This window comes from Erpetoichthys calabaricus, chromosome 18 (genome assembly GCF_900747795.2).
Source record: "Erpetoichthys calabaricus chromosome 18, fErpCal1.3, whole genome shotgun sequence".
Taxonomy (NCBI): Eukaryota; Metazoa; Chordata; class Cladistia; order Polypteriformes; family Polypteridae; genus Erpetoichthys; species Erpetoichthys calabaricus.
This window is the reverse complement of record NC_041411.2, coordinates 33,009,892-33,033,740: the sequence shown is the minus strand read 5'-3', so window position 1 is coordinate 33,033,740 and position 23,849 is coordinate 33,009,892. Positions and strand designations below refer to the sequence as shown.

The window sequence follows — 23,849 nt, the reverse complement described above, 5'->3', positions numbered from 1 at the left end:
TGTGACGACATCACCGAGTAGACGCGCCGTCAGTGCAGGATTTACGTATAAGCTACACAAGCTATAGCTTAGGGCCCCCGCCTTCTTGGGGGCCCCCAAAACAAATTGTCCGAGTGAGCAATTGTCATATATACTTAAATATACTACAGCATTATTTGTCCCAATCAGGCCCGGCCTTAGGCGTAGGCGAAGTAGGCGACCGCCTAGGGCCCCGGATCGACTCCTTGGTCTAATTTTCATGCATTTCACAGAGCTTCCAGGGGGGCTCCGCCCCCGTCAGCAGGCCCCTGGACCCCCCTTTCGCCTAGGGCCCCATAATACCTAAGACCGGGCCTGCGCGCCGTGGTTGGCAATACGGTTGGTAATGGCGGAGTAGCATGGAGCCATGCAGATTCTGAGTTCAGCTAAACAGCTTGCTCTTCCAGTGGGCCATTGATGGGATCTCAGAATCTCCCATACATCCTCGGCAGGAGATGAGGAAAGTGGCTGATGTTCGAAACCACGAGGATAAGAATAAAGGCCAGGATGTGAGACAAAATCATAAATCGAGAAATGTAGTTAGAGAGACAAACACCTGAATATTTCACGTGGCCAACGCTCAAACAAAAGACAGAAATCAAAGACAATTTGCAGTCCCACAGATCTTTAACAGCAAGGCCACTAGAGTGTGAAGTTTTGAATTAGTCCAAAACTCGCACCGTAAAGGAATGTATGCTGCTGATCATTATATACCGCCGCTGTAATTATGTCACCATCGCACACTCCCGGACAGACAAACAGCAAACAATGGCGGCACAGACACTAAAACAAAATGGCGCCTCGGGTAGATGTGTCTCAAACTTAACGACTTCCAAAAACATCCCTGAATCAAAAAAAAAAAAAAACAGACCACACCATTCAATTCCTAAATTTAAATCTAAATAAAGGCCGTGAAAAGAATAAAAAAAAAAAAACGTCTTGACCATCAAGGTAGCGGCGGCCAGATCCGATCTAACAAGTGGGTGGGCAAAGGGACCAACAGTTTCAGGTAATGGTGCTCTTTAAACTGGCCCTTGCTGTTTTTACCAGAACTGATCGGTGTCGAGCTTTACATGTTGAAAATAAAACACTGGGTTTCCAAAACTGAAACGTTCTGCTTGGTCAAAGTGAGCCACCTAATGTAATAGAATACCTTACTGATGAATTAAAAAAGACACTAGAAAACACAAGATGTAGTTATAGTTGCTAGGATCATCCTACTTCCACATCTGTATGACCAATGACTGACCACTGGGTTTCTCCAAACTGTTTCAGTCCATTCCCGCACTTGTACACATACAGTACACAAAGCTGGGCTTCCAGCATACATTACATGCCGCCATTAAAAAGTTTGTTTTTTGTGTGTTCTGTTCGTCTGTGCCCATCAGATCCGTGCACGGGGGCTGCCAGTCCTCAGTTAGAAGCGCGCGCATCATGAATACGATCGAGGAATGAGCAGCGACAGCCTCCCGTTTCTCGAGAGCGGCGCTGAAATGAGGCCCTTTCTTCTTTAAATTGCACGGCTCCTCCTCTCGTGATGACACGGAGATGTCAGCAGGCCCCCTTTTAATTGGGACTGTCAGCCTGCGCTCGCAGGAAATGACAAGCTGGAGGAGGGAGCGCTGGCAGGCAGCAGCAGCACGCTGAAATCACGATGCACACTCCTCGGCAGCTCGGGCTCTAGAGCCGCGCAGTTTCCGGAGCTCAGTGCGCGTGGGGCTCCACGGAGGATGAGCATGCTCTCGTCCGCCTGAAGATCTTGCTTTTTCTTTTTGTTTCTTTCTTTCTTTCTTTTTTTTTTTATTCTTTTGCACATCTTGGATTTGGAGGAGTTGCATTACTTTTCCTTTCGGAGGGGGTGCCTCTTTTCTCGCATCTCGCTTTAGTGCCCCCCCCCCCCCCCCCCCTTCTCCTTCACCGCCTCCTTTATTTTCTTACTACTAAAAGTAAGCTCCCTCTCTCTATTTTTCCTCATGAAAAATAATCTTTGGAGCGGTTCCGCAATGATGCCGAACAAAAGCGTAGAGTGGCTGCAGGAAGAGCTGCAGTCCGGCGGAGGAGCGCTGCTGCTACTGGACTGTCGGACTCACGAGCTCTACGAGTCATCGCACATCGAGACGGCCATCAACCTGGCCATCCCGGGGCTTATGCTGCGCCGCTTCAAAAAGGGCAATCTGCCCATCCGCTCCATCATTCCCAACAACGAGGATAAGGAGAAGTTCGTCAAGCGCTGCAAGACGGATACGGTGCTGCTGTACGACGAGGCCACGTCGGAGTGGCCGGAGAGCGGAGCCAACAGCTCGGTACTGGGGCTGTTGCTACAGCGCCTACGGGATGACGGCTGCAAGGCATACTACCTGCAAGGTAACCCTCCGCGGGGGTGGCAGTGCACTTCTCTGGTGGGACCCGAGCGCTGCGGTGCTGACGCTGGTTCGTGATTGTAGCTATCGATTTGATTTCCATTGTGAATCTCTTCATACTTCGCGCTGGTGCGTTCGTTCAGGCCGCTGTTGCGCTGCGTGAAGAAGTTGGAGGCGCAACAAAGTTTGGAGTGGCAAGTCGCCGGTTTCTCTGGAGGTGTCGCTGAGCGCTGCTGGAACCTTACCTCACGTGTCCGCGGAGTTTGGCAGCTCATCTTGGATGTTCAAGGGGCTTTGTAACTGTCCCGCCGAAGATCCTGTTGATTTACAGTCCTGGAATTGGGCGGTGGGCTCGAAGCAGCGCACGTTCCTCACTGGCCCTGAAGTCGATCGTGCACGTACCGATATCAGCCGGTGCCTGGCCCGAGCGGGAATCGAGAAGCAAGCCTTGGAGGCTCAACAAGTGTGTGTGTGTGTGGTTTGGGGGGGTACACGAGGTGCCAACATTTACATGGGTGTGATGATCCCAGACCGGCCGCGCAGTTTGTGGACCCCCGCATTTGTAGAAAACGCCAGAAGAGCCAATCTTGGCAAGACAGTAGGCCACTCGCCGTTCATAGTTGACATTCAAGTATTAGAATTATGTGAATCATTGAGAACGATGGGGCAGAACATTAAAACTCACACTAAAAACGCGTCAGCTGTGGAGGGCACTGTGGTCCAAGCAGTATGACAGCCTTCTGTTGCGCCGCCAGGCCTCCCCAGACGGGAATGGACGGCCAGTTAGTCTGAACAACAGATAGGAACAATTACTGGAATTCGGCTGGACAAATATTTGGAATATCGCGTGTTTCTTTCTAAGAGTGGAGAGTTTGTTTCGTTGAGGGCTGAAGGGGTTCCCTGACTTGCCTTACTGATTATCTTTCTATGCATAAACTACTTACAAATTAAAATCTACATCTCGGCAAAAGAGGGGAAAGTCAAGTTTATAAACCCTTTGTTTTTTCTTTTTCAAGTTAAAAGCTTTGTTCCTTCACATGGGATGGGGGGTTTGGCCGCTATAGAAACTTCATTTGTACTTTTTTTGTAGTACTGCTTCCATAATGGCATCTTCCTGAGTCGGATGTTTCTTCATGGAACAATTGCTGGGTAAAGATCCACTTCATTTTGTGGAGGGTTCTTTGCATATCAAATTATTATTATTTTTTTTTTCTGGGCTTTGAAAAGGTTCCTAATATAAGTGGACACAACTGAAATCTTGAATGTCTAGCAGACAGTCAAGAAAACCTGAATTTGGCCTGTGTGACTGTATGCAGCGGGAGGCTTCTTAAAAGTAGCAACCAATTCATTCTTTATGTATTTAGAAATGTATTAATGGCTGTAACAGATCTAAATAAATGAAGGATCCCTGTAGAACCTTCACGTGGTGGGTTCTTTATAAAGGTTCCCCCTTGGCATCTCTCTGAAGAAGAACTTTGGCACCTTTTGAAGAGTGTATGTAGCTTTGTCGCTGTTAGCCAGGGGGTACATCTGACATTTTAACTGTCGCCGTCTACCAGTGCATCGATTTTGTAATTTCCTTTTTTTCCAAACTGTTAACCTGTTCAGACACTCGGAAACAAACCGGTTGCCACAGACTGTCCGATTCGGTTAATGAGACAGTAGGCGCTGAACTTTAAAACACAAGGCCCGTCCTGGGAGGGTCACCACTGAGCCAGACCCTTCACCTGCCTGGGCTCCCAGCGTCATAAACTCATCTTGTAAGTCCCCTTGGATTATGGTGTATAATAAAAGCAATACTATTTTATTTATATAGCACCTTTCCCATGCTCGGAGCAGCAGACAGATGCAGATGGTCAGGTTGTGTTAAGTGTTTAGGTGAGCATTCAGTTAAACTGCAACATTCATCTCCGGTGGTGGTCAGACACCATATCTTTTTTTTATTATCCTTCACACAGATGGGATTGTTAATGACCAGAAGTGGACACCAAAACTTATGTGTAAACAATTACAATTTTTTTTTTTAATTGTAAATATGAATAATAATTAATATCCGTGTATTTTGTCTAAAAGGTTGACGTGAGAAGTAGTGCGGATACTGCCTGCCCACTGCTGCTTAAATAGAGCCCACTTTCTGGAGGGACAAGGGGTTTGGCAGCACAGGTAGATGAAAGCTCATTTCAAGTTTGCAGAATTCACAAGACTGTATAACCCCACGAGTGGATCATCTGTTCAGTTAGGTTAGGGTTCTGGGTACTGAAGTGAGTTACGTTTTATAGGTCTGGTGTACCCTTACAGATTCATTTTCCTTTTTTTTTTAATCTGATCTTGTCCAGCTAATGTGTATACACTGCCTGATTGAGGAAATATGGCAGATCCTTAAACCCTGCTACCCAAAACACACGTTGCCCATGTGCTGGGCAGCCACAGTACAAACCGCGCGTGCGTTTACGTGCGTTCACTAGCGGCGACTGTCCCAGAAGTAGGTCGCACGTGGACACCGAAGCCGCTCGGCCGACTGTTGACTCTTTTAATGACTGGGATGATCTTTGTGACTGCACAATTAAAAGAAAGAAAGACAGAAAAAAAAAATCTCCTGAGTGCCGGGACCGAGCAGCAAAATATGTTAAGATTTGGGCAAAAGTCCTGGAAATGGTGTCGCACGTGTATTGCTCCGTCCTGCCGTCTCTTTTTTTAAGTTTTGCTGGGAAGGGTCGCTTCCCTTTTTTCGGCCGAGACGTGGCCTCCCGTTAAAGCGCGTGGGGGAGACTCCCCCCAAAAAAACAGTAGTCGTTTCTGCTTTTTTATTTTAAAATCTAAATAAGGACTGGACGGATTCGTTGGCTTTACTTTCGAAATGTGTCGTCGGGATCGCTTAGAATTGTATCATTCAGTCAGCCGGCCAGCCGCTTTGAGACAGTTAAGAGATGTTAGTCGCCGCATTGACCTCAATTACATCTCCCAGTGCCCTTTTTTTTTTTTTTTGAACGGACAATTCTTCTGCATGCCCACCGATTTAAAATACATGCGTGTGTGCAATTTGGGGGAAGGTTGCGTAATGCGATGTCTCGAGACACGACGCCATAGTAAGATTACTTCAAGTGACAGTCTTGTCATTATTTAAACATGTCCGTATATGGCTAATTACGCCTTTTCTGTTGAATATAATTCCTCTCACCGTGTCCTCTAATAACCTCGCGTGTACCGGGGTATCGTTATATCTTACGTTGATCAGATAAGCTCCGAGGCTTTACAATGCAACTGTCAGATCGTTTGAAACTGCAATGATTGAAGCCCACCCCCTAACCCCCCCCCTCCCTTTTTTGTTGTTGTAATCGCGTGACCCTTGGGTGGCGGTGTCCATGGTGTCATTTGCTTTGCGTTACAAAGCGAGATCCCCCCCCCCCCCCCCAAGAGATTGTTGTCGCGATTTTGACATGTATTTGTTGTCACGTTTTCGTAAAAGCATTCCTGCAGTTAATGTTAATATTCGCAGGTTTTTTTTTAGTCGTCTGTTCTTTTTTGGTGTGAAGGCTGAAAGGCTTCGATCGAAAACGTAGTGCGCGTTTGTGTACGGAGCGGAACTTTTTGTGAAAGAATGCGACGCGCTGCTGCTTTCAATTAAAATTCCAAAATGGCTCCTCCATGTTGTCTTCCTCCAAGAAAATAACCCCCCCCCCCCCCCCCCCGTTCCCTTTTCATGAATGAACAGGAAGAGAAGTGAAATCAGACACCCCCCCCACACATACACACCGCCACCCCTGCCCCCACCCTTTCGAAAACGAAGGAAAACCCGAACTTGTCGCCTTTGCACGGTGCAAAAACCGCAGAAGTTGCACTGTTTTGTCAAAGCTGTCACTGTCATTCACAAATAGTGAGCTGGGATTCACAACTTAAAACTCGCAAGGTGCGATCGCTTGGGCGATATAGCGCCTTTCACGGAAGGCGCGTGCGCGTTTCGTAGGGTGGTGCTGCCAGATGTGCCCGTTTCATATTCAGTTGGGTCGGTTTTTTAATCTTGTTTTGGCTTCGTTTTTTATGGCCTCTTCTAATACATTTACGAGTTATTGTTGCTTTATTTATGAACGAAACTTTTAACTCGGTAGCCAGGGTGTGTTTTTCTCGCGTCCCCACCGCCTGAACTCAAATTCGGACGCTGCGTTCCCCGTGTAAAATCGAGCTAATGACACGCGGCTCGGCGAGCTCGCCACACGTGGCCAGTGGTGTGACTGTACTGCACTCGCGCAGGCGCACACGTAAGGACGGCCCACTGTTCGGGTCCGTGGAGCGCACCAGCCAGTCGCTTTGCTGCTTGCTGATCGGATGCCATTCATAACCAGGCGCCTCGGCACACCGGGGCTGTTGTAGGTGCCTACTTACCACTCGAACCCATCTCCATCGACAAACCCCTCCGCCGTCATGTTAAACTGAAGCTGATAAGGCGGTTAGTGTCACACGGGCTTACATGACAGGAAGCGAATGGCATCCCCCGGCCTTTATGAATGGCGAGGGGGTTAACAATGTATGCTTAAAATTAGGATCCTGTCACTAAGGGGAATGTTTGCAAATCTGTATAAAGGAAAGCCTCTTTTTTTGTTTTAAATGCTGAAATTTCCAGGGGTTCTTCAAACTCCAGTTTATTATACCCTAGATGGTGCCCGGAGGAATGTGAAAACACTTTAATCAGAACCTGAGTGTAAGAGTCTTTATTCTTATTTTTAAAAGACTTTGGGTCGTTTGGACTAAAACCTGGCAGTCCTGAATACTGAAATGGCTGCAGTTGGTGTCTTGAGATTGCACTTTGTCTTAATAATTCCTTGCATTTATATAGCGCCTTTCTAACCTACTCAAAGCACTTTACGTAGACGGGGAGCCACTTCAGCCACTCATATGATGTGCCAGCAGCCGCTGTTGTGCCAGTACACGCACCACGCATTCGCTATTAGGAAGTGAGGGAGTGCGAGGCATGGAATGATTAGGGGGGCTATAACAGACAAGGTCCTGGTGGGCAGTTTTGCCAGGATATCATGGTACCTCCTACTCTCTGAAAGATGCCTATCCTTTATGACCACAGAGAGTCAGGACCTCGGTTTTATGTCTCCTCCGAAGGACGATGCCAGTTTGTACAGTGCAGTGTCCCCGATGCACACACCACAGGGTAGGCGCCGCCTGATGGCCACCCCAACACCAGCTGGGGTTCCATTTAAGGACGGGCCAGGTCCAAACATGCCTAACTTCAGGTCTTGTCTCTTGTGTTGTGGGACCCCTTGCTTAGCATTCCATCCCATGAGTGAATTAGTGGACGCCATTCTTTGAAGTAGCCCCCTACGGATTAGGCTAGCCAGGGTCCTGGTAGTCCATAGATTGAGCAACTGCAAATGTCTTTCAAGTAAAACGTGTAGGTGGTCACTCAGGACTCTTGATGGACGTCTGGTTGGTGGATGATCTTGTCATGGGTTGTGTGTGCGCTACTAGGAGCCTTATGACCATGTGGAGCAGCAGGAGAGTCAGGCTGAGCCGTACAAGGTGTGCGTCAGATGGCAGGCTAACACTTTGGACCAAAAAACCATAACGTAACCAGCTGGAAGTGTCAAATGTTGTCAGTCTCCTTGGATAAAGTAATAAGTAGTGATACTGTTCTCCATCGCACAAGCTCTGAGCATCAGCTAATTTATTTCACCTCTTCTCTCTCCCCTCTCTTTCTGTGTCATCTTGCCCCCATTCTTTTCCCTGGTGTCTTCATCCCCTCCTTTCCTGACCCTTCTCCCTCCATCCTCTGTTCCTCCCCCCCCCCCCCCCACACACTTTTCAGGTGTGTTTCAACAAGTTTCAGACTGAGTATCCAGAGCACTGCGAGACCAACCTGGACAGCTCGTGTCCAGCAGTTCACCTCCCTGCCTCTGTCCTGGGATTGGGTGGCCTCCGAATCAGCTCCGACTGCTCCGATGGGGAGTCCGACCGAGAGCCCAGTAGTGCCACTGAATCGGAAGGCAGCCCTCTGCCCAACAACCAGCCCGCCTTCCCTGTCCAGATTCTGCCATACCTGTACCTGGGCTGTGCCAAAGACTCTACCAACCGGGACGTGCTGGGCAAGTACAACATCAAGTACATCCTGAATGTGACACCAAACCTCCCCAACATGTTTGAGCACGGCGGCGAGTTCAAGTACAAGCAGATCCCCATTTCCGACCACTGGAGCCAGAAACTGTCCCAGTTCTTCCCAGAAGCCATCTCTTTCATTGGTAAGTGTCCTCTGAGAACTGGGGGAGTCACTAAGCTCCAGGGTGCTTCACAGCCAGCAGGGATGAGCAGGCATTGGAGACTTTAAGGAAAACTTCTGATCAGGACCTTGGTTGATTTTCTGTAGGTGTACCAAAACCTAAAGGGTGAGATCTTTGTGCTGCCTGCGATTAAAGGGTTAAGCACCAGTGAGTGGGTAATTCAAGCACCGCCCGGTCACCCACATATACCCAGTGGGTAGGAAAATATGAATTACGTGCTTGCACCCACAACATCTTTTCAAGGTTCTGACCATACATTTTTCAGTTTAAGGAGATTGTCCATGTCCTGCTGCCTCAAGGTCTCACTGACTGGTGGGCTTCTCTCGGTGTCCTTTAATCTCACTTGGTGGGTGGTTTGCATTCTTCAATGCCAAGCTTGTTAACACTGAGGAATAGGTAAAGGATGAGCCTAGCTGCATGGTGCCAGTCTTCTGGGTGAATGTGCCAATGGGTATGGCACATTAAGGAGATTGTCCATGTCCTGCTGCCTCAAGGTCTCACTGACTGGTGGGCTTCTCTCGGTGTCCTTTAATCTCACTTGGTGGGTGGTTTGCATTCTTTAGTGCCAAGCTTGTTAACACTGAGGAATAGGTAAAGGATGAGCCTAGCTGCATGGTGCCAGTCTTCTGGGTGATGTGCCACTGGGTATGTCACATTTTCTGTGAGTATGTAGTGACGTGATGAGCGTGTTCTCTTAGGTGGGTACACCTGAGCTGGACACGTGCCATGGGCTCATGCTGGTGCTCCTTTGTGACTGAATGACAGCAGCGACTGGATTGTGAATTGTGATTTATTAGTGCCAGTGCCAAGTTGAGGAGCCTGTGCCCTCTTCCATCCTTGAAGGTCCACCAGAACTGTGCGACTTTTTAAAAGCTGCTGTCAATAAGGGTTGGGTTGTCCCTCATCAACGCCGTGTTCTTAGTCTTTTTGAAGAAGCAAATCCTCGGTCGAGCACAAACCGATCAGCAGGGTACATTTAATTCCGAATCTCGTATTCTGCCATTCAGAAGTGGGTAGCGCAGTTGCGTCCGTGTGCACAGATTGAACTTGTGTCACTGCTGTGATTTCAACTGAGACCCCCTCTGCCTCTCCATCCAGCACCTTCACCCCTAGGGCAGGGGCCGTCTTTAACGAATGGGCACAATGGGCACTAGCCGGGGGCCCACAAAGTTTCTGATGCCTCTGTATGTTTGTGTTTAGTTATCAAAGCAGGGTGCCCAGCGCACTACTTTGCCCGGGGGCCCAGTACGCTGTTGAGACGGCCCTGCACCAGGCAATGCCAGGTTACTAGTTTGTGTCTCACGTTTCCACATCGTTGGCACTTTGTGTGTTCATTCGTGCTGCACCTCGTGTCACAGTTGGGTCCCCAGTGACTAATTTGTGTCATTTTTTTTGTCTCACATGGTTGTTGTGGCTCCTTTTATTATTTTTTCCATGGTAATTGCCCCCCGTGCCACACTGTGGCTGCCAGTCATTACTTTGTGATCTTAACTTGCTAGTTTGTTTTGGGATTTGGTTTCTTGGCACCCCTGTTTCTCCCGCTCACTACTTTTGTGTCATATTGTGTCACTCTTCTTGTTTTTTTTTTTCCTTTGTGCCTTTTTGCGTATCCAAGGTGACAAGTTTGTGTCACACTGTGGTCCCTTTGCTTGAGACATCCTTTGATTGTCATCCCTTTGTTCCTGTTTGGTGTGTTCCATCATCTCAGGTTACTAAGTGTGTCACTTTGTGGCTTCCAGTTTGTACTTTTTGGTGTCCTGAAGCGGATTTCTCTTCTTCGTGTTATGTGATGCCACCTGGCTTTTATTGTGACTCTTTGGTTGATCGGGTCCCATGTTAGTTACATATGGCAGTGGGAGAATTTGTGTTGATCCGCCTTACTAATTTGTGTCCCATTTTTATGTATGTGGTGCCCCCCCAAGTTTCTATTTCGTGTGGCCTGGCACCTTGTTTCCGCCATCTTGTGCTCCTGTCTTGTATCCCCACTCCTCTCAGGCACTTTGTGGCTTCTGGGCTGTCATGTCTGAACTCGAGTAACACCTCATCTTGTATCTTCGGCCCCTGTGCTCTGTTTCAGTCCCGCTTTGTCACTTTCTGGCAAGCCGTTCTCCATTTTTGGTGTCTGTTAAGTCCTTTGCGTCACTCTGTGGCTCTCGATGTGTGTGACAGTGTGGCCCCTCGGTCGATCCTTTGGCTTAGTTGGCATCGCTCTTTGCTAATTTGTCTTGCGCTGTTGGCCACTCCTGTTATTTTGTCACTTCCGGTTGCCACAGTGTGACTTCCGCTTCTACATTTGTGTGACTCGGTGGCTCCCGGTTTCTACTTTGTGATGCCCACTGACTAATCTGTGCTTTGTCTTTGTGCTTTATCCCTGTAATCTGCCCGTGTGGCATGCTGTGGTCCCACGTTGCTAATTTCTGCCCACTTAAGACACCACCGACCAGAAATGACAAGTCTGCTTTGCTTTGGGTCACTTTGGCAATCACTTTGGTGGCATTTAGTTCCCGATCTCTGTCAAATGGTCACCTCCTTTTTTTTTGCCAATGTGTCTTCATTCTTATTTGTCATGTTGTTGTCCCAGTTTAGTATTTGTGTCACGTTGTGGCTCCTAGTTAGACTTACCTGTGACTTTGGTGGCTCTGATACTTTTCCTTTTTTAGCAGTCCTTTGTGGGTTTCTATTTGGACCCTTCGGCCTGCTCGGCTGCATTTGATACTCCATTGTAGCAGGTTCTTGTTCCAATTTCTTATTTGTGTCACTTTGTGACACCCTGGCGCCATAAAGTGACAAATCGATGTCACCTTGTGCTCTCTTTCTCACATTTATTTGATTTTTCAACCCCGCACTCTACCTGTGTCTTCTTGGGGTCCTTGCCTACTAATATGTGTCACTTTGTGGCTCCTGGTCATTCACACGGCCTTACGCTTTTTTTCCTTCCTGATTGCTAATCGTGTCATGTTGTGGTTTCCTGTTTCTGACATGTCGCTGTGTACCTCCGCTTTCTGCATTGTCATTTTGTGGCTCTCAGTTTCCACTTTGTGGTGCCTCATTACTAATCTGGCTCACTTTGCCTCTTCATTCCTGTTCTCGGTCACCTTGCTTTGCTCATCTCTGTCTCGTTCAGTTCCTCTTTGTTTCAGTTATGTCGCGTCACGTCGTGCCTCCAGATTACTACTTTGTTTTTTGCACGGGTGGCTGCACCTCCTTCTGCAGCTCCATTGTTACTAATGGGCACCGGACCCCGTCCTGCCTTTATTCTCGTGGGACGTCTCAACCTTCACTCACACAACTGCATTTTTTATTTTCTTGATGAGTTCGTCTTTGTCACATGAGTGACAAGTCTGAAAGAAGTCAAATCTGAACGTGCCACTAGCGTCTGAAGTGGTGGCTGCTTCTGGATTGCCCTCATTTCCTTTTATTGCGCTGGGTGAGCCAGCTCTGTGCAAGCCGTTCAAGGCGCTTTGATCAGCTGCTTTGAGCTTTGGGTGCTCCCCACTCTGCCTTAGTACCCCCCTGGTACAACGTCCACCACTATGACAGGTGAGAGCTGTGTGCGTGGGGGGCAATGGAAGAGAAAGTGGAGGCACCATCTTTGTCTACAGTACGTCGACAGACAGTGTGGTGGAGTAACTGAGCCACCACTTCAAGGCTGCCAGGTCAATCCCACCCACCGCTGGCCACTGGGTGCACGGTAACACTTGTGCTGTTGGCTGATCCTGGGTTGTAAAAATATCAGCAAGTGTACCCTTGTTGGAATGTGTTTAGCCGACGCTTTTATCCAAAGTGTGCAGTACACTGACTTCCATCATTTGTACAGGTTTTGAAGTGCAATCTGTTCGTCATTAGGCTGTGCCCTCCCAATCGCACAGTCTGACCCCCTCTGCACAGCAGCACCACATCTTTCATGCCCGTCTCCAGTTTTGGCCCCCGTCGCCATGTGTCTTGACCCCTCCCTCGCCTCCCTTCACAGCATCCGTCTGTCGCTGCTTTCTCTTCACGGTTTCCTGTGTTGACTGCAGAGCGCCACACAGAACTTTGCAAGGATTTCCGGTTTGGTGGCAGCTGACGCCATCACCTCCTTTGTTGTTTTCAAGCCTGTAAAAGGACAGAACGCCAGGTCAAGCATCAGGAACGTGCCAGTCGTCGTCGTGGGACAATGTTGGCTTGATAGGGCACATGAGCTTAATAATAACGCTTCTTATTAGTAGAAGCTGCCAAGTGTTGTGATGGGGAGGGTGGAGGTGCCCTAAGATTCTGCATGGTACAGAAGGGCAGTGTATGTTTCTGTCCTGTCTTGTCTCTGCTTCTTCTTCTGCTGCTCCTTCTTCTTCTGTTGCTGTTTCTTCTTCTTCTCCTACCGCTTTTTCTTCTTCTTCTGCTTCTCATTCTTCTTCTGCTCCTTCTTCTTCTTCTGCTGTTCCTTTTTCTTCTTTTTCTGCTTTTTTTCTGCTGCTCCTCCTTCTTCTTCTTTTTCTGATGCTGATGTTCCTTCTTCTTCTGTTGCTGCTGCCTTCTTCGTCTGCTGCTTTTTCTGCTTCTTTTGATGCTTCATCTCTTGCTTCTCCTTATGATGCTGATGGTGCTTCTTCTTTTTCCTCTTTCTTCTGATGCCTGCTGCTTCTTTGTCTGCTTCTTCTTCTTCTTCTGCTGCTCCTTATTCTTCTGTTGCTGTTTCTTCTTCTCCTACTGCTTTTTCTTCTTCTTCTTCTTCTTCTCCTACCGCTTTTTTCTTCTTCTTCTTTTGCTTCTTCTTCTGCTCCTTCTTCTGCTTCTCCTTCTTCTTCTTCTGCTCTTCTTTTGCTTCTTCTTCTTCTTCTGCTGCTGCTCCTTCTTTTTCTTTTTCTTCTTCTTTTTCTGCTGCTCCTTCTTTTTCTTCTTCTTCTTCTGCTCCTTCTTTTTCTGCTTTTTTTTCTGCCGCTCCTTCTTCTTCTTCTTTTTCTGATAATGATGTTCCTTCTTCTGTTACTTCTGCTTCTTCTTCTGCTGCTCCTTCTTCTTCTTCGTCTTCTTATGATGCTGCTGCTTCCTCGTCTGTTGCTTCTGCTTCTTCTGATGCTACTGCTTCTTCGTCTGCTGCTTTTTCTGCTTCTTCTTTTGATGCTTCATCTTCTGCTTCTCCTTATGATGCTGATGGTGCTTCTTCTTTTTCCTCTTCTTCTGATGCTGCTGCTTCTTTGTCTGCTTCTTCTTCTTCGGATAATTCTTCTGCTGCTGCTCCTTCTCCTTCTGATGCTGATGCTTCTTCGTTTGCTTTTTCTTCTTCTTCTGATGCTTCATCTTCTTCTTCGTCTGCTAAGAGTTTGCTGTTTGGATCTTGGAACGCCACTTTGCGTGGTCACATGTATCTTCGGGACGTATCACGATTATTTTCATATCCATATCGAGTGTATCTGCCACCCGTTATTTTGGTCTACTGCAACGACATGTGTCATCAGTTTCAAGGTGGTAGGTGAGGCTGACAGTGTTGTTGGGTGCTGCATGTATACATGATTGCACCACTGGAGGCACCTTTCCTGCGTTTTCTTGTTGATAGGCTCAATGCCCATCTATCGCCATATATACGTTTTTGCATGGATGGTGAAGCAGGGGGATGCCCAGCGTCCTGTGGGCTATATGCTTCTCCATTGCACAGAGGTGATGCTCAGGCTGATTTGGTGGCTGTCCAGTATGTGTCTGGCTCCATCTAGTGTTACTGGGTGAATGATGGTTAGGTAAATCTTTTGACTTGATCACTGGTCACTTACCCAGATATATTTTTTTTTTTATTACAAATCATCACATCAGTCAGTTAAGTTCTGCATGTGTTCCTGTAGCTGGGGTCCTGGCAGATGTACTGACACCCTCAGGACTGGTGGTGCAGTTTTGAATCTGCAGCATTGAGCTACACAGAGCATATCAGTGGCCGGTGAAACCCATCTGATTGTACTTGTTTTGTAATTTTCATTTTAAGATGGCTGGTTGCGAAGGTGGCACAGTGATGCCTTTCTGACAATGCCACTTGGGCACAGGTCCCCGGCCTGGCCACTGTCTGTGTGGAGTTTCCATGTTCTGCTCGTGTCTTTGCATGGCTTTTCTCAGGGTATTTCTGGACTTTCCTAAAGGTTAACTAGAAAACTCTAAATTGGTCTGTTATGAATGTGTGCAGGGGCATCCCTTCAGGTCTGGTTCAGCGTCCCAAAGTAGATGGATGGATGACTAGTTGTGTGGCACCAGAGACATAATGTAAGGAAGGCCCACCTCCCAGCCTTATGGGTAAGATGGAGTACGACATGTCAGTAACCTGTCATATAGTGGGAAGCAGTTAGGTTAAGGAATTCGACTGGGTTCTGTCACCTTGTTTTAAGAGACACACCCAGTACCCTAAACCCATGAGGTGTTGGCACCATCCTTCACACATAATACGGTGTTTTCACAGAACGGAGTGCTGGCCAGCCACTCCAGCACATGCAGCTCTGAATGGAGGCCACCATTTTGGACAGGCAGTTCTCACAGACGGCTGTCTGTTGGTGCATATGTGTCCGAACTTGGACTCCCCATGTTGACGACTACCCACCTACCATGTTCAAATGCCCGAGGCGACCCTTAGCTCTGTCCAAGGCTTGAAGTCTCTTTGGGTTTCACCTGTTGAGAATTTTGGGTTAATCAGAAGCACTTCTGATGTTGAGAAAACAGCAGCGATTCAGATTAGGCTGAGGGTCCCAGTAGTCCAAGTGTGGGCGTTGATTCTGATGATGATGAGGAGACCTCCTGTAAATGTGTTAAATGCTTGGCAGGTGCAGACATTGAAGAATGGGCTGTCTAGGCTTGGTCACTCAAAGTGACATTTAAAGAAGCTGACCAGCCTAGACTTGGCTTGCACTTAAGTGTATGCAAGTGGTGGGCGGTGTGGCGTTGTGCTCAAGGCTTTGGACTTTAGAACTTCAAATCCTGAAGCTGTGGGTTCAAATCCCATTGCTGACACTGTGTGACCATAAGCAAGTCACGTGACCTGCCTGTGCTCCAACTGGAAAACCAAAAGTAAATGACGTACGTCACCTTGGATAAAGGCGTCAGCCCAATAATAAGCCATAATAATAATAGAGCTGTATGTGGTAGGGTGGCCTTTAACCATGAAAGGCACTATATACGTAAAGTGAGCATTCTCATCTATGCCCCTTGCTTTGGACTAGCAGTCGGTGAAATGAAGACGAGCACCACAATGCAAAACCGTGCAGGGTGCTGGAGTTTGGCTAACGCTCTTCCACCCTCTGTCTGCTTTGGTGAATGACGTTTCCCACTGATTGCCCGCGCGTCGACCCTTTTATAGCGCCGCTAAGCCGCAAGTTCTCCTCTGTAACTGGCTGTCCTGTTCATCAGTGTGGATTGGGATGTGTCGGCGGCTGCGGACCTCCAAATCGTTATAATCTTATATTAAAGCCCCCTTTTCTTTCTGCTCCTTTACAGATGAGGCTCGTTCCCAGAAGTGTGGAATTCTGGTCCACTGCCTGGCCGGCATTAGTCGGTCGGTGACTGTCACAGTCGCCTACTTGATGCAGAAGCTCAACCTGTCTCTGAACGACGCCTATGACTTTGTCAAGAGGAAAAAATCCAACATTTCACCCAACTTCAATTTCATGGGGGCAGCTGCTGGACTTTGAAAGGACTTTGGGGCTCAACAGCCCCCTGTGACAAACCGGCCACCCAGCGACCCAGCTGTATTTCACCACTCGACCAACCACAACGTGTTCCAGCTTGACACCCTGGAGTCGACATGAAGGCGCGCCAGGTGCTGACCACATGGTCCGGTGGATTGTCTCTTTTGTCTCTTTAAGCATTTCGGAGGAAGGGGGACCCTGAAACTCCCAACAGGCGCACTGGCCTGACGGCTCTGCCTGCTGCTGCTGCTGCTGCTGCTGCTGTTGCTGCGATGGGTTTTACTTGGCGTCTCGCAAAGGCACCACTGGGGGACGTGGCTGCTTCAGCCTTGTTAACGGGGGCCACTGCTAGAAGAAGCATAGGATTGCATCCGATGCCGTCCAGATCTTCTCCGCAGGCTCGCTGGTGGGAATGGCAGCGACTGTTAAACTCGAACGAAAGCGAGAGCAAGTGAGCGAGTAAAGGAGGGAGGCTTGTGTACTTGACCAACTCCAAGCGGAACGAAGAACATTTAATGGAAACCTGTAGATTGTAACTAAAGAAAAAAACAAAAAACAAACACAAAGCTTTGTGAAATCTGATTGTTCTATTTTTTAATTTTTATTTGTATGCAGTTTGCACAGTTGTGAAGCCCTTTCACATCTTGGCACTTAAACTTGGTACTCCGCAAAGTCAAAGAGAGATGCCGAGTTGCACGCCCAGCCTGCCAGTTTGAGGCCGGAATTTTGTCCAGGAATTTTGGTTGGGGTGGGTGGGGTTGTTGTTGGCAAAGAAAAAAGGACATGGAAGAGATCAAGAGAGAGGCACTTACATACTTAAAAGCGCTTGGTTCCTTTTTTTATTTTTTTATATATATATATATTTTTTTTTTCTCAGTGTTTTACAACCTCGCCTCCGGCAAAAGCAGGCCGTGAGCTTTGCCGTGTCCCATTCATAAGGTGCATTTGCACGGGCCTTGCAAGGCACCAGTGTGGAGGAGAAACAGGCGGCTCACCTCATCTGAACAGCTTGGATTGATGAGCAAGATTATTTAAAAGTTAATCTTTAAAAGAAAAAAAAAAAACACGTTTTATGGCTTGCTACTTGGACTTCACACAATGGAAAACTGAGAGCTGTATCAAACCGCCAAGGGGATCATTGGAACCAGATGCAACGGTTGCTTTAGATAGCCTTACAAAAAAAAAAAGGAGCATTTTTTTTTATGCTACTTACATGACACTATATTTGTACTGAAATTGACTTTTCAATATTTTGCAAGAAAAAAAAAAAATTGACAAAAAGAAGAGCAGACAAGCCGAAGTTGGCGCACTTATTTCTAATGGTGCACAGTTCCTTTTTTTTAAGTCTCGGCCATACGGATATATTGCAGTATTTCAAAAAAAAAAAAAAAATGACACCAGAATTAAAAGGGTATAACACTTTTTGTTGCAGGGTGGGGGGAGGGGGAGGGGGTGGGGGGTGAGTGGGAGGTAGGGGGGGCAATTTTTTTTTTTTTTGTATTCCGCCCATTTTTTTTTTTATTGTATAAAATGGACACGGTGGATGGCTCATTTTTTTTTTTTAAACCCTTGGCTGGCTAAAAGTCCATCGATGTTACGGCCTCTTGAGGATCAGTATTTGACTTGTGCAGAAGCTCAGGCTTGTCGGTTTGCCCTCGGCTTCTGCAAGTGGATGTTCATGATCAGCTGTTTGATGCGTCAAAACTCTTTTTGTCACGTTTGTGCACACGTATCTCTATGCGAGTGTTGTGGAGAATTTCATACTGTACTCGTGTAAAGATATCTCCTTGGGCCTCCAGCACCCTTAGTACTGTATGAGCAAGTTGGCGTAACTGGATAATAAACGACAGTAAAGCTTCCGTGAGCCCGGCCACGACACACTGATCACCAGCTGACAATAAAGCGATTATTGCATCCACCATAAAACGTCATGGAGTCCTCTCCTCACAGGACCCCCATTCACAATAAAACCGACCATGCTACACCTCACAGGACCTCCCCTACAACAGTAATTGTGCTAAGACCTGCTTACAGATCTCAATGACCAAGCTACTGATTGTACGACACGCACGCAACAAATGATTGCACTATATGTCATAGACCCTCCTTCACAACAAACCGTCGAAGAGCCAATGAGCATGCTCCCAAAACACATCAGACCGTCACGTAGCCAGGAATTGGGTCACATGTCTGCATTAGCCAGAGCCAATGACTGTACTGCATGTTTCGGGACCCACCTCCACTGAAACAGGACCATCATCCATATCAAAGATCCAATGATTCATCGTACATATCCCAGAACCTGCCCAGCATTCAACCGATCCATAGAGCTCATGATTGTTCAGGCCCAGCAACTGGACCCTCAATTCACAGAACTATTGATTGCATTCTGTGTGAAAGGACCCTCACTTTGGCCACTAAGGTGATAAACCGAGACCCCCCCCAAATTGTCTGTTCAGTGTCTTTGCCCTGCAGAAGAAGATACTTTTTGTTCCAACCGGTTGTTTAGTCCCTGCTGTTGACTAAATGTCTCCTTGAATCAAACGTTTCTCAAGACAGGGAAAGATGGAGGCAGACTGTCCACAGCAGGGATAAAGAGGATTACCCAACTAACTTTAACTTGAACTAAATGACCTGCCACATTTCCCTGCCTTCAGTGCCATACGTGACCAAGAGCTTGTCCGTGCCAGTCTTTATGGAGGTGCTTGTTGTCATAGCCCACTCTGTATGCTTTGTTCTCCCCCTAGGAGAAAGGTGTAAATGCCACCTAGTCCTTTTTAAGGATTGGTTTATGGAAAATATTTAGAAGAAGGATCGAGGGGACTGATGCATTCTGGGCCGCACTAATGAAATGAAACAATCGATTACACACTTGGAGGGATTTCTCCAAGTGTCCGAATGTGGCTAAGTGGCATTGTTATATTGAGAACAATTAAGGATCTCTCCAAGAATGAGACTAAAAACCGTTGTGTATGCTGCATGAGGGCCAACGTGTTCAGGACAGCGCCAGTCCCTTGGTGGCACCCTCTTGTACCCGCCTGATAATTGTGGATGTGTGGTGTCATTGGAATTGGAGGTGTGTGTGTGTGTGTGTGTGTGTGGGGGTCTCCTTCCAGGTCCAAAGTGAAGCGACTGATCGCACACATGCCATACAGCTTGTCACACCGTACTTCCAGTCACGGTTACGAGGTCATGCTAAGGCGTTCTGGTGCTAGCCTGGTGAAGTGTGTCCATGTTTCATAGGAGCTGGATGAACAAACTTGAGCCCTTTTCGCTTGACAGAATTGCTCCCAGGGCTTGACCCTTAGGTATCTCCAAATCTGGGAAAGACAGAATGGTAGAAAAGGCCCGTTCCCACCGGAGGGGCCTCTCGGGTAGTTCCAAGCGGCAGCATTGTCAGCGATTTCGATTTGAATGTCTTACTCGAGTCGGACAGCTGCTGTCTGTTGGCTTGTACACGAGGACTTTCCGCTCTTCTTCTGGCTTCAGCGATTGGCCAGCGTTTCACTTCTTTGTGCACCGTGACTTGCAACACTCCTTGCGTTCCTCAGATGCTGGTAGGTTCCACATTTCTGGAGGCCACTGCCTTCTGTCAGCCAAATGGAATTACCGAAATACAATATACATACTTTTTTTTTTTTTGGCCTCTTGGGATTGTTTTTCAGAATTTCCCCAACTCCCTGCGCTTTGTTAAAACACAAACGGGAGCGCTTGGCTCAAAGATAAGCCCTGATAGGACGGAGACAGCCTTGGATTTGCTGCACTTTCTTTGGCTGTTTTGACTAAGTCACAGTCGTTATGATCAACAGGGGATTGTGGGTTGGGTGGGGGGGGGATCATGTGGTTGCAGTACCTTACGGCCTCCTGGACACCCATCTAGGACATGATGATGGCAAGGTCTGCAGACGGTGGGCTAGCTGATTTCACAGAGGCTTTGGGTGTTGGAGCGGAGGCGGTGGAGGAGGAACAGTTGGCGTCTTTGTATTAATCTTTAAGAGAAAATTGAACCTGTTTTTCTCTGTTTTATGCCAGACTGCAGGAACGTCTGTTTCTGTGATTTGCTTTTTTTTTTTTCCTTTACAAAGAATGGAGTGTGTGAGATGTCGAGAGTGAGAGCGAAAGAGAGTGAGAGGAATTGCGCATTAAATGTATTTACCTCACTGAGGATATTTTCAGGGATTTTTGAACAACGCCTCAGCGTTGTGTTAACAGCTTCAACTGTAAAAAAGCTGTTTCTATGTGCTGTACACCTTGTTCTCACCTTTTGTAATAACATCTATCTATCTATCTATCTATCTATCTATCTATCTATCTATCTATCTATCTATCTATCTATCTATCTATCTGTATATAAATGTGTAAATATCTGCTTTGTAGTCGAGCAGTCAGTCCTACTTTGATTCATGAAGGAAATTGTAAAAAGATGCCCCTCTTTACTGTATAGTATACATTGTCAACAGGAGACTTGTTTATACTGCAAATAAATATTGAATTATTTTTTCTTTAAAGTTTGCTCCAGTGTGTGCCTCTTTGCACCATCGGTGACTTTCTCAAGCGGTTTGGCTCCCTCATCTGTCCAGCCCTCTGTTCTCTGCACCCACCTTTACCTCTTCTTACGTCAGGTTAGATTAGGTAACACTTAGTGTTAGTCCTACAAGGACATTCAAAATCGGGGTTCAAGATGGGTGACCAGTCTTAAAGCGGATGCCAGCACACAATGACATTTATTTATAATTGCTCGTTTTCAGTGATGAAATTAGCTCAAAGTGCTTTACAGTAATAATGGCTTACACTAGAGAGCAGTCTTCTTATTCTTCTTCTTCTTCTCGAGTGTTTCCACCCTTCACGTCTGGATGCTATAGTGAGCCAGCCTCCTCCACTCTTATCTGTTGCACACTTTTGGTTCCACTTCACACGGTCCGTTCACTTTTTCACGTTGCTTGTGCTCTTCTCTGTTCCGATACCTCAACATCCATGATTCTTCTCCCTGCATCATTTCAAATAATGCCCACCTTAATAACAAAAAACAAAATATTCAGTCCGATGGCCAAGGAGGACAGGAAAGTAAAAACTCCGTTGAGCAGAATTTTTGGGAAAATTAAGTCTGAGGGGACTGCCACGGCCAAAAGACCGGTCAGTCCCCTCTGGGCATTCTGCAGTTCATGAATGGGTCTCCATTAACCAAAGGCCATTGAGGTCACCACAGGGCCTGCTGAAGCCTTCAGCCTAATAATGTTATCAGTCAGCATAACTGCATGCATCTTGTATGTTGGGGGACCCCTCATCGTTATGTAGCTCTTGGTGGTGGAGCTGTGCAGTGGGCATTAATATCTCATCGTATCTCATGGTGCCACCATTAAAGTGTGTTTAATACATTTGGTACTACCCAGTAGGAGCTGGTGACCTAGATGAGGAGGATTAAACTTCATGTTAATAGAATCGCTGGTGTTGGAGGTGGATAGCCAGAACCAGATAGCCAGATCTTTTTCTACTCCTTCATTTCCAACATCGCTTTTCAGTTAGAAGGCAAAATGCACATTGATGAGAATAGGGCGTTCTTGATGGAAACACACCAAAAGCTGAAGCACCTTCACTTCCAAACAGGTAATTCACCTGAAGCTGAGTGTGTTTGATAACATGCCAGTACTTGGATGGGAGACCGACTGGGGAAAGTTTGGGTTGGTGCTGCTGAGGCCACCAGGAGGCAATTAACCTGTGGTCTGTGTGTTGATCTTAACGCCTCAGTGCAGTAACGGGGACACTGTGCTGTAAAAATGGTGCCATCATTTTCATGAGACGGAAAAGTGAGGTTCCGACTCTCTGTGGTTGTAATAGATCCCTGGATGTCTTTCGAAAAAGTAGGTTGCACTCTGATGCTCTGGTAAATTGTTTACTGTGACTGTCCTTTCTGAGCCCCTAATAGGCTAACTATCTCTCTGATCCCTTTACCTCCTAATAGCCTATGTGTGATGAGCATTCTGTCACAAAAATAGTCGCCGTCACAGGATCCAGATGGATGTTGAACATTGGTGACAACTAAAGTGGCTCCACTTACTTGTTGTACTTACTTAATGCAATTTAAATGCTGGGAAAAGCTCTCAGTGCACTACTTCTATCTATCTATCTCTCTATCGTGAAATATGACCTGGACACAGACAGGCGGACACCGTAGGTACAAAACCCAAAACACGTTAATTCATATTATTTACAGTGAAACAGCACACAACCCAGTACTCCCCCAAAGTCCAGGCCTCACTACAATGCCTCTCTCTCTCTCTCTCTCTCTCTAGGTCCACCTCCACTCCTCTCCTCCTGAGCTCTGTCTTTCTTCCTCCAGACTCCAGCCATCGAATGGAGGGAGACGGCCCCTTTTATATCCACCTGGATGTGCTCCAGGTGCCTCCCAATGTGCTCCTGCTGGCACTCCCTGGTGTGGCGGAAGTGCCGGCTGTGCACCCGGAAGCTCTCCGGGTGTCCCTGGTCTTCTTCCCTCCAGCACCTCCGAGTGTGGCAGAAGTGCTGAGGACCAGGCATTTGGGCGCCCCCTGGTGGTGACCACGGACCCTCCAAGCTCCTTTCCCGTGGTCCCCATAGCCACCAGGGCGGTTGCCCCCTCGTGGTCTGGAAGAGGCGTGATCCTTCCTCTGGTCCTTCCGGGTGTCTAGGCTGGGTACCACCCCCAGTCGCTCGCCACACTATCTATCTATCTATCTATCTATCTATCTATCTATCTATCTATCTTATATAGTGTCTTTTCTATCTATCTATCTATCTATCTATCTATCTATCTATCTATCTATCTATCTATCTATCTATCTATCTATCCTTAAGGAATTGGAAGGAGTGTTGCGGATAAATGTTCTTGCCATATTTAGTTCAAACAAATTCTTACTTGCATGTGCTAATCGGCGTGCAACACATCACAATTTTCTCGTGCCATGATGAGTGTGTATAACTGGCTCTCCTTCAAACATCTGTCTTTCTCATCTGAAAATATTTATCATTAACAGACCAACGGAGTACGGTAGAAGAAAGAAGGACTTTCGTTTCAGTGCATGTGCAGCTCCCCTGTCCTCCTTTTCTGTCCTTCTTCAGCAGTAAAGGCTTCGAGTTGAAACTGAACCTTTGAAAGGTAATCTCGAATGTGGAGGGGGGTGGGCAGTTGACAGGACATAAAGAATCGCAGTGCTCCAACGTGTTCTACCAGTACTCGAAGTTAATACTGTAGGAGCAAAACTATCAGGCGTTTCAAAGGTTGGAGATGAAATCCGAGAGGTTCCATTGCCCCTGCCCCCGTGCTGCTCCACTCATATAATTCAATTGTTACCCTGATAATTGTTTATGAAATTTAAGCCCATGCCTTAAGGGATCAAGAAAAACGATCTCTTTGAAAATTTCTCACTCTGTTCTCCACAGGCAGGCCCCGCCACATGATATGGTTTCTTGTATTTTCCAACCTGGACCTGCCTTCACCCTCACAGCTTCATGTGCCAGGGCCTGTAGAAGAACGAGGTAAAGACTGTCAGAATAAGACGCCAATGTCCTTGGCTGGTGAG

General features: G+C 47.2%; 1 protein-coding gene across 1 annotated transcript; it reads left to right on the top strand.

Moving 5' to 3' along the window:
- The first annotated feature begins 1,439 nt into the window (after positions 1–1,439).
- On the top strand, positions 1,440–17,721 carry LOC114668312 (dual specificity protein phosphatase 7). The gene is given in 5 exon segments (XM_051921242.1): positions 1,440–2,385; positions 8,195–8,620; positions 16,103–16,275; positions 16,277–16,318; positions 16,321–17,721. Coding segments are annotated over 5 exon segments (1,128 nt in total). The 5' UTR covers positions 1,440–1,991; the 3' UTR covers positions 16,414–17,721.
- The last annotated feature ends 6,128 nt before the right edge of the window (positions 17,722–23,849 follow it).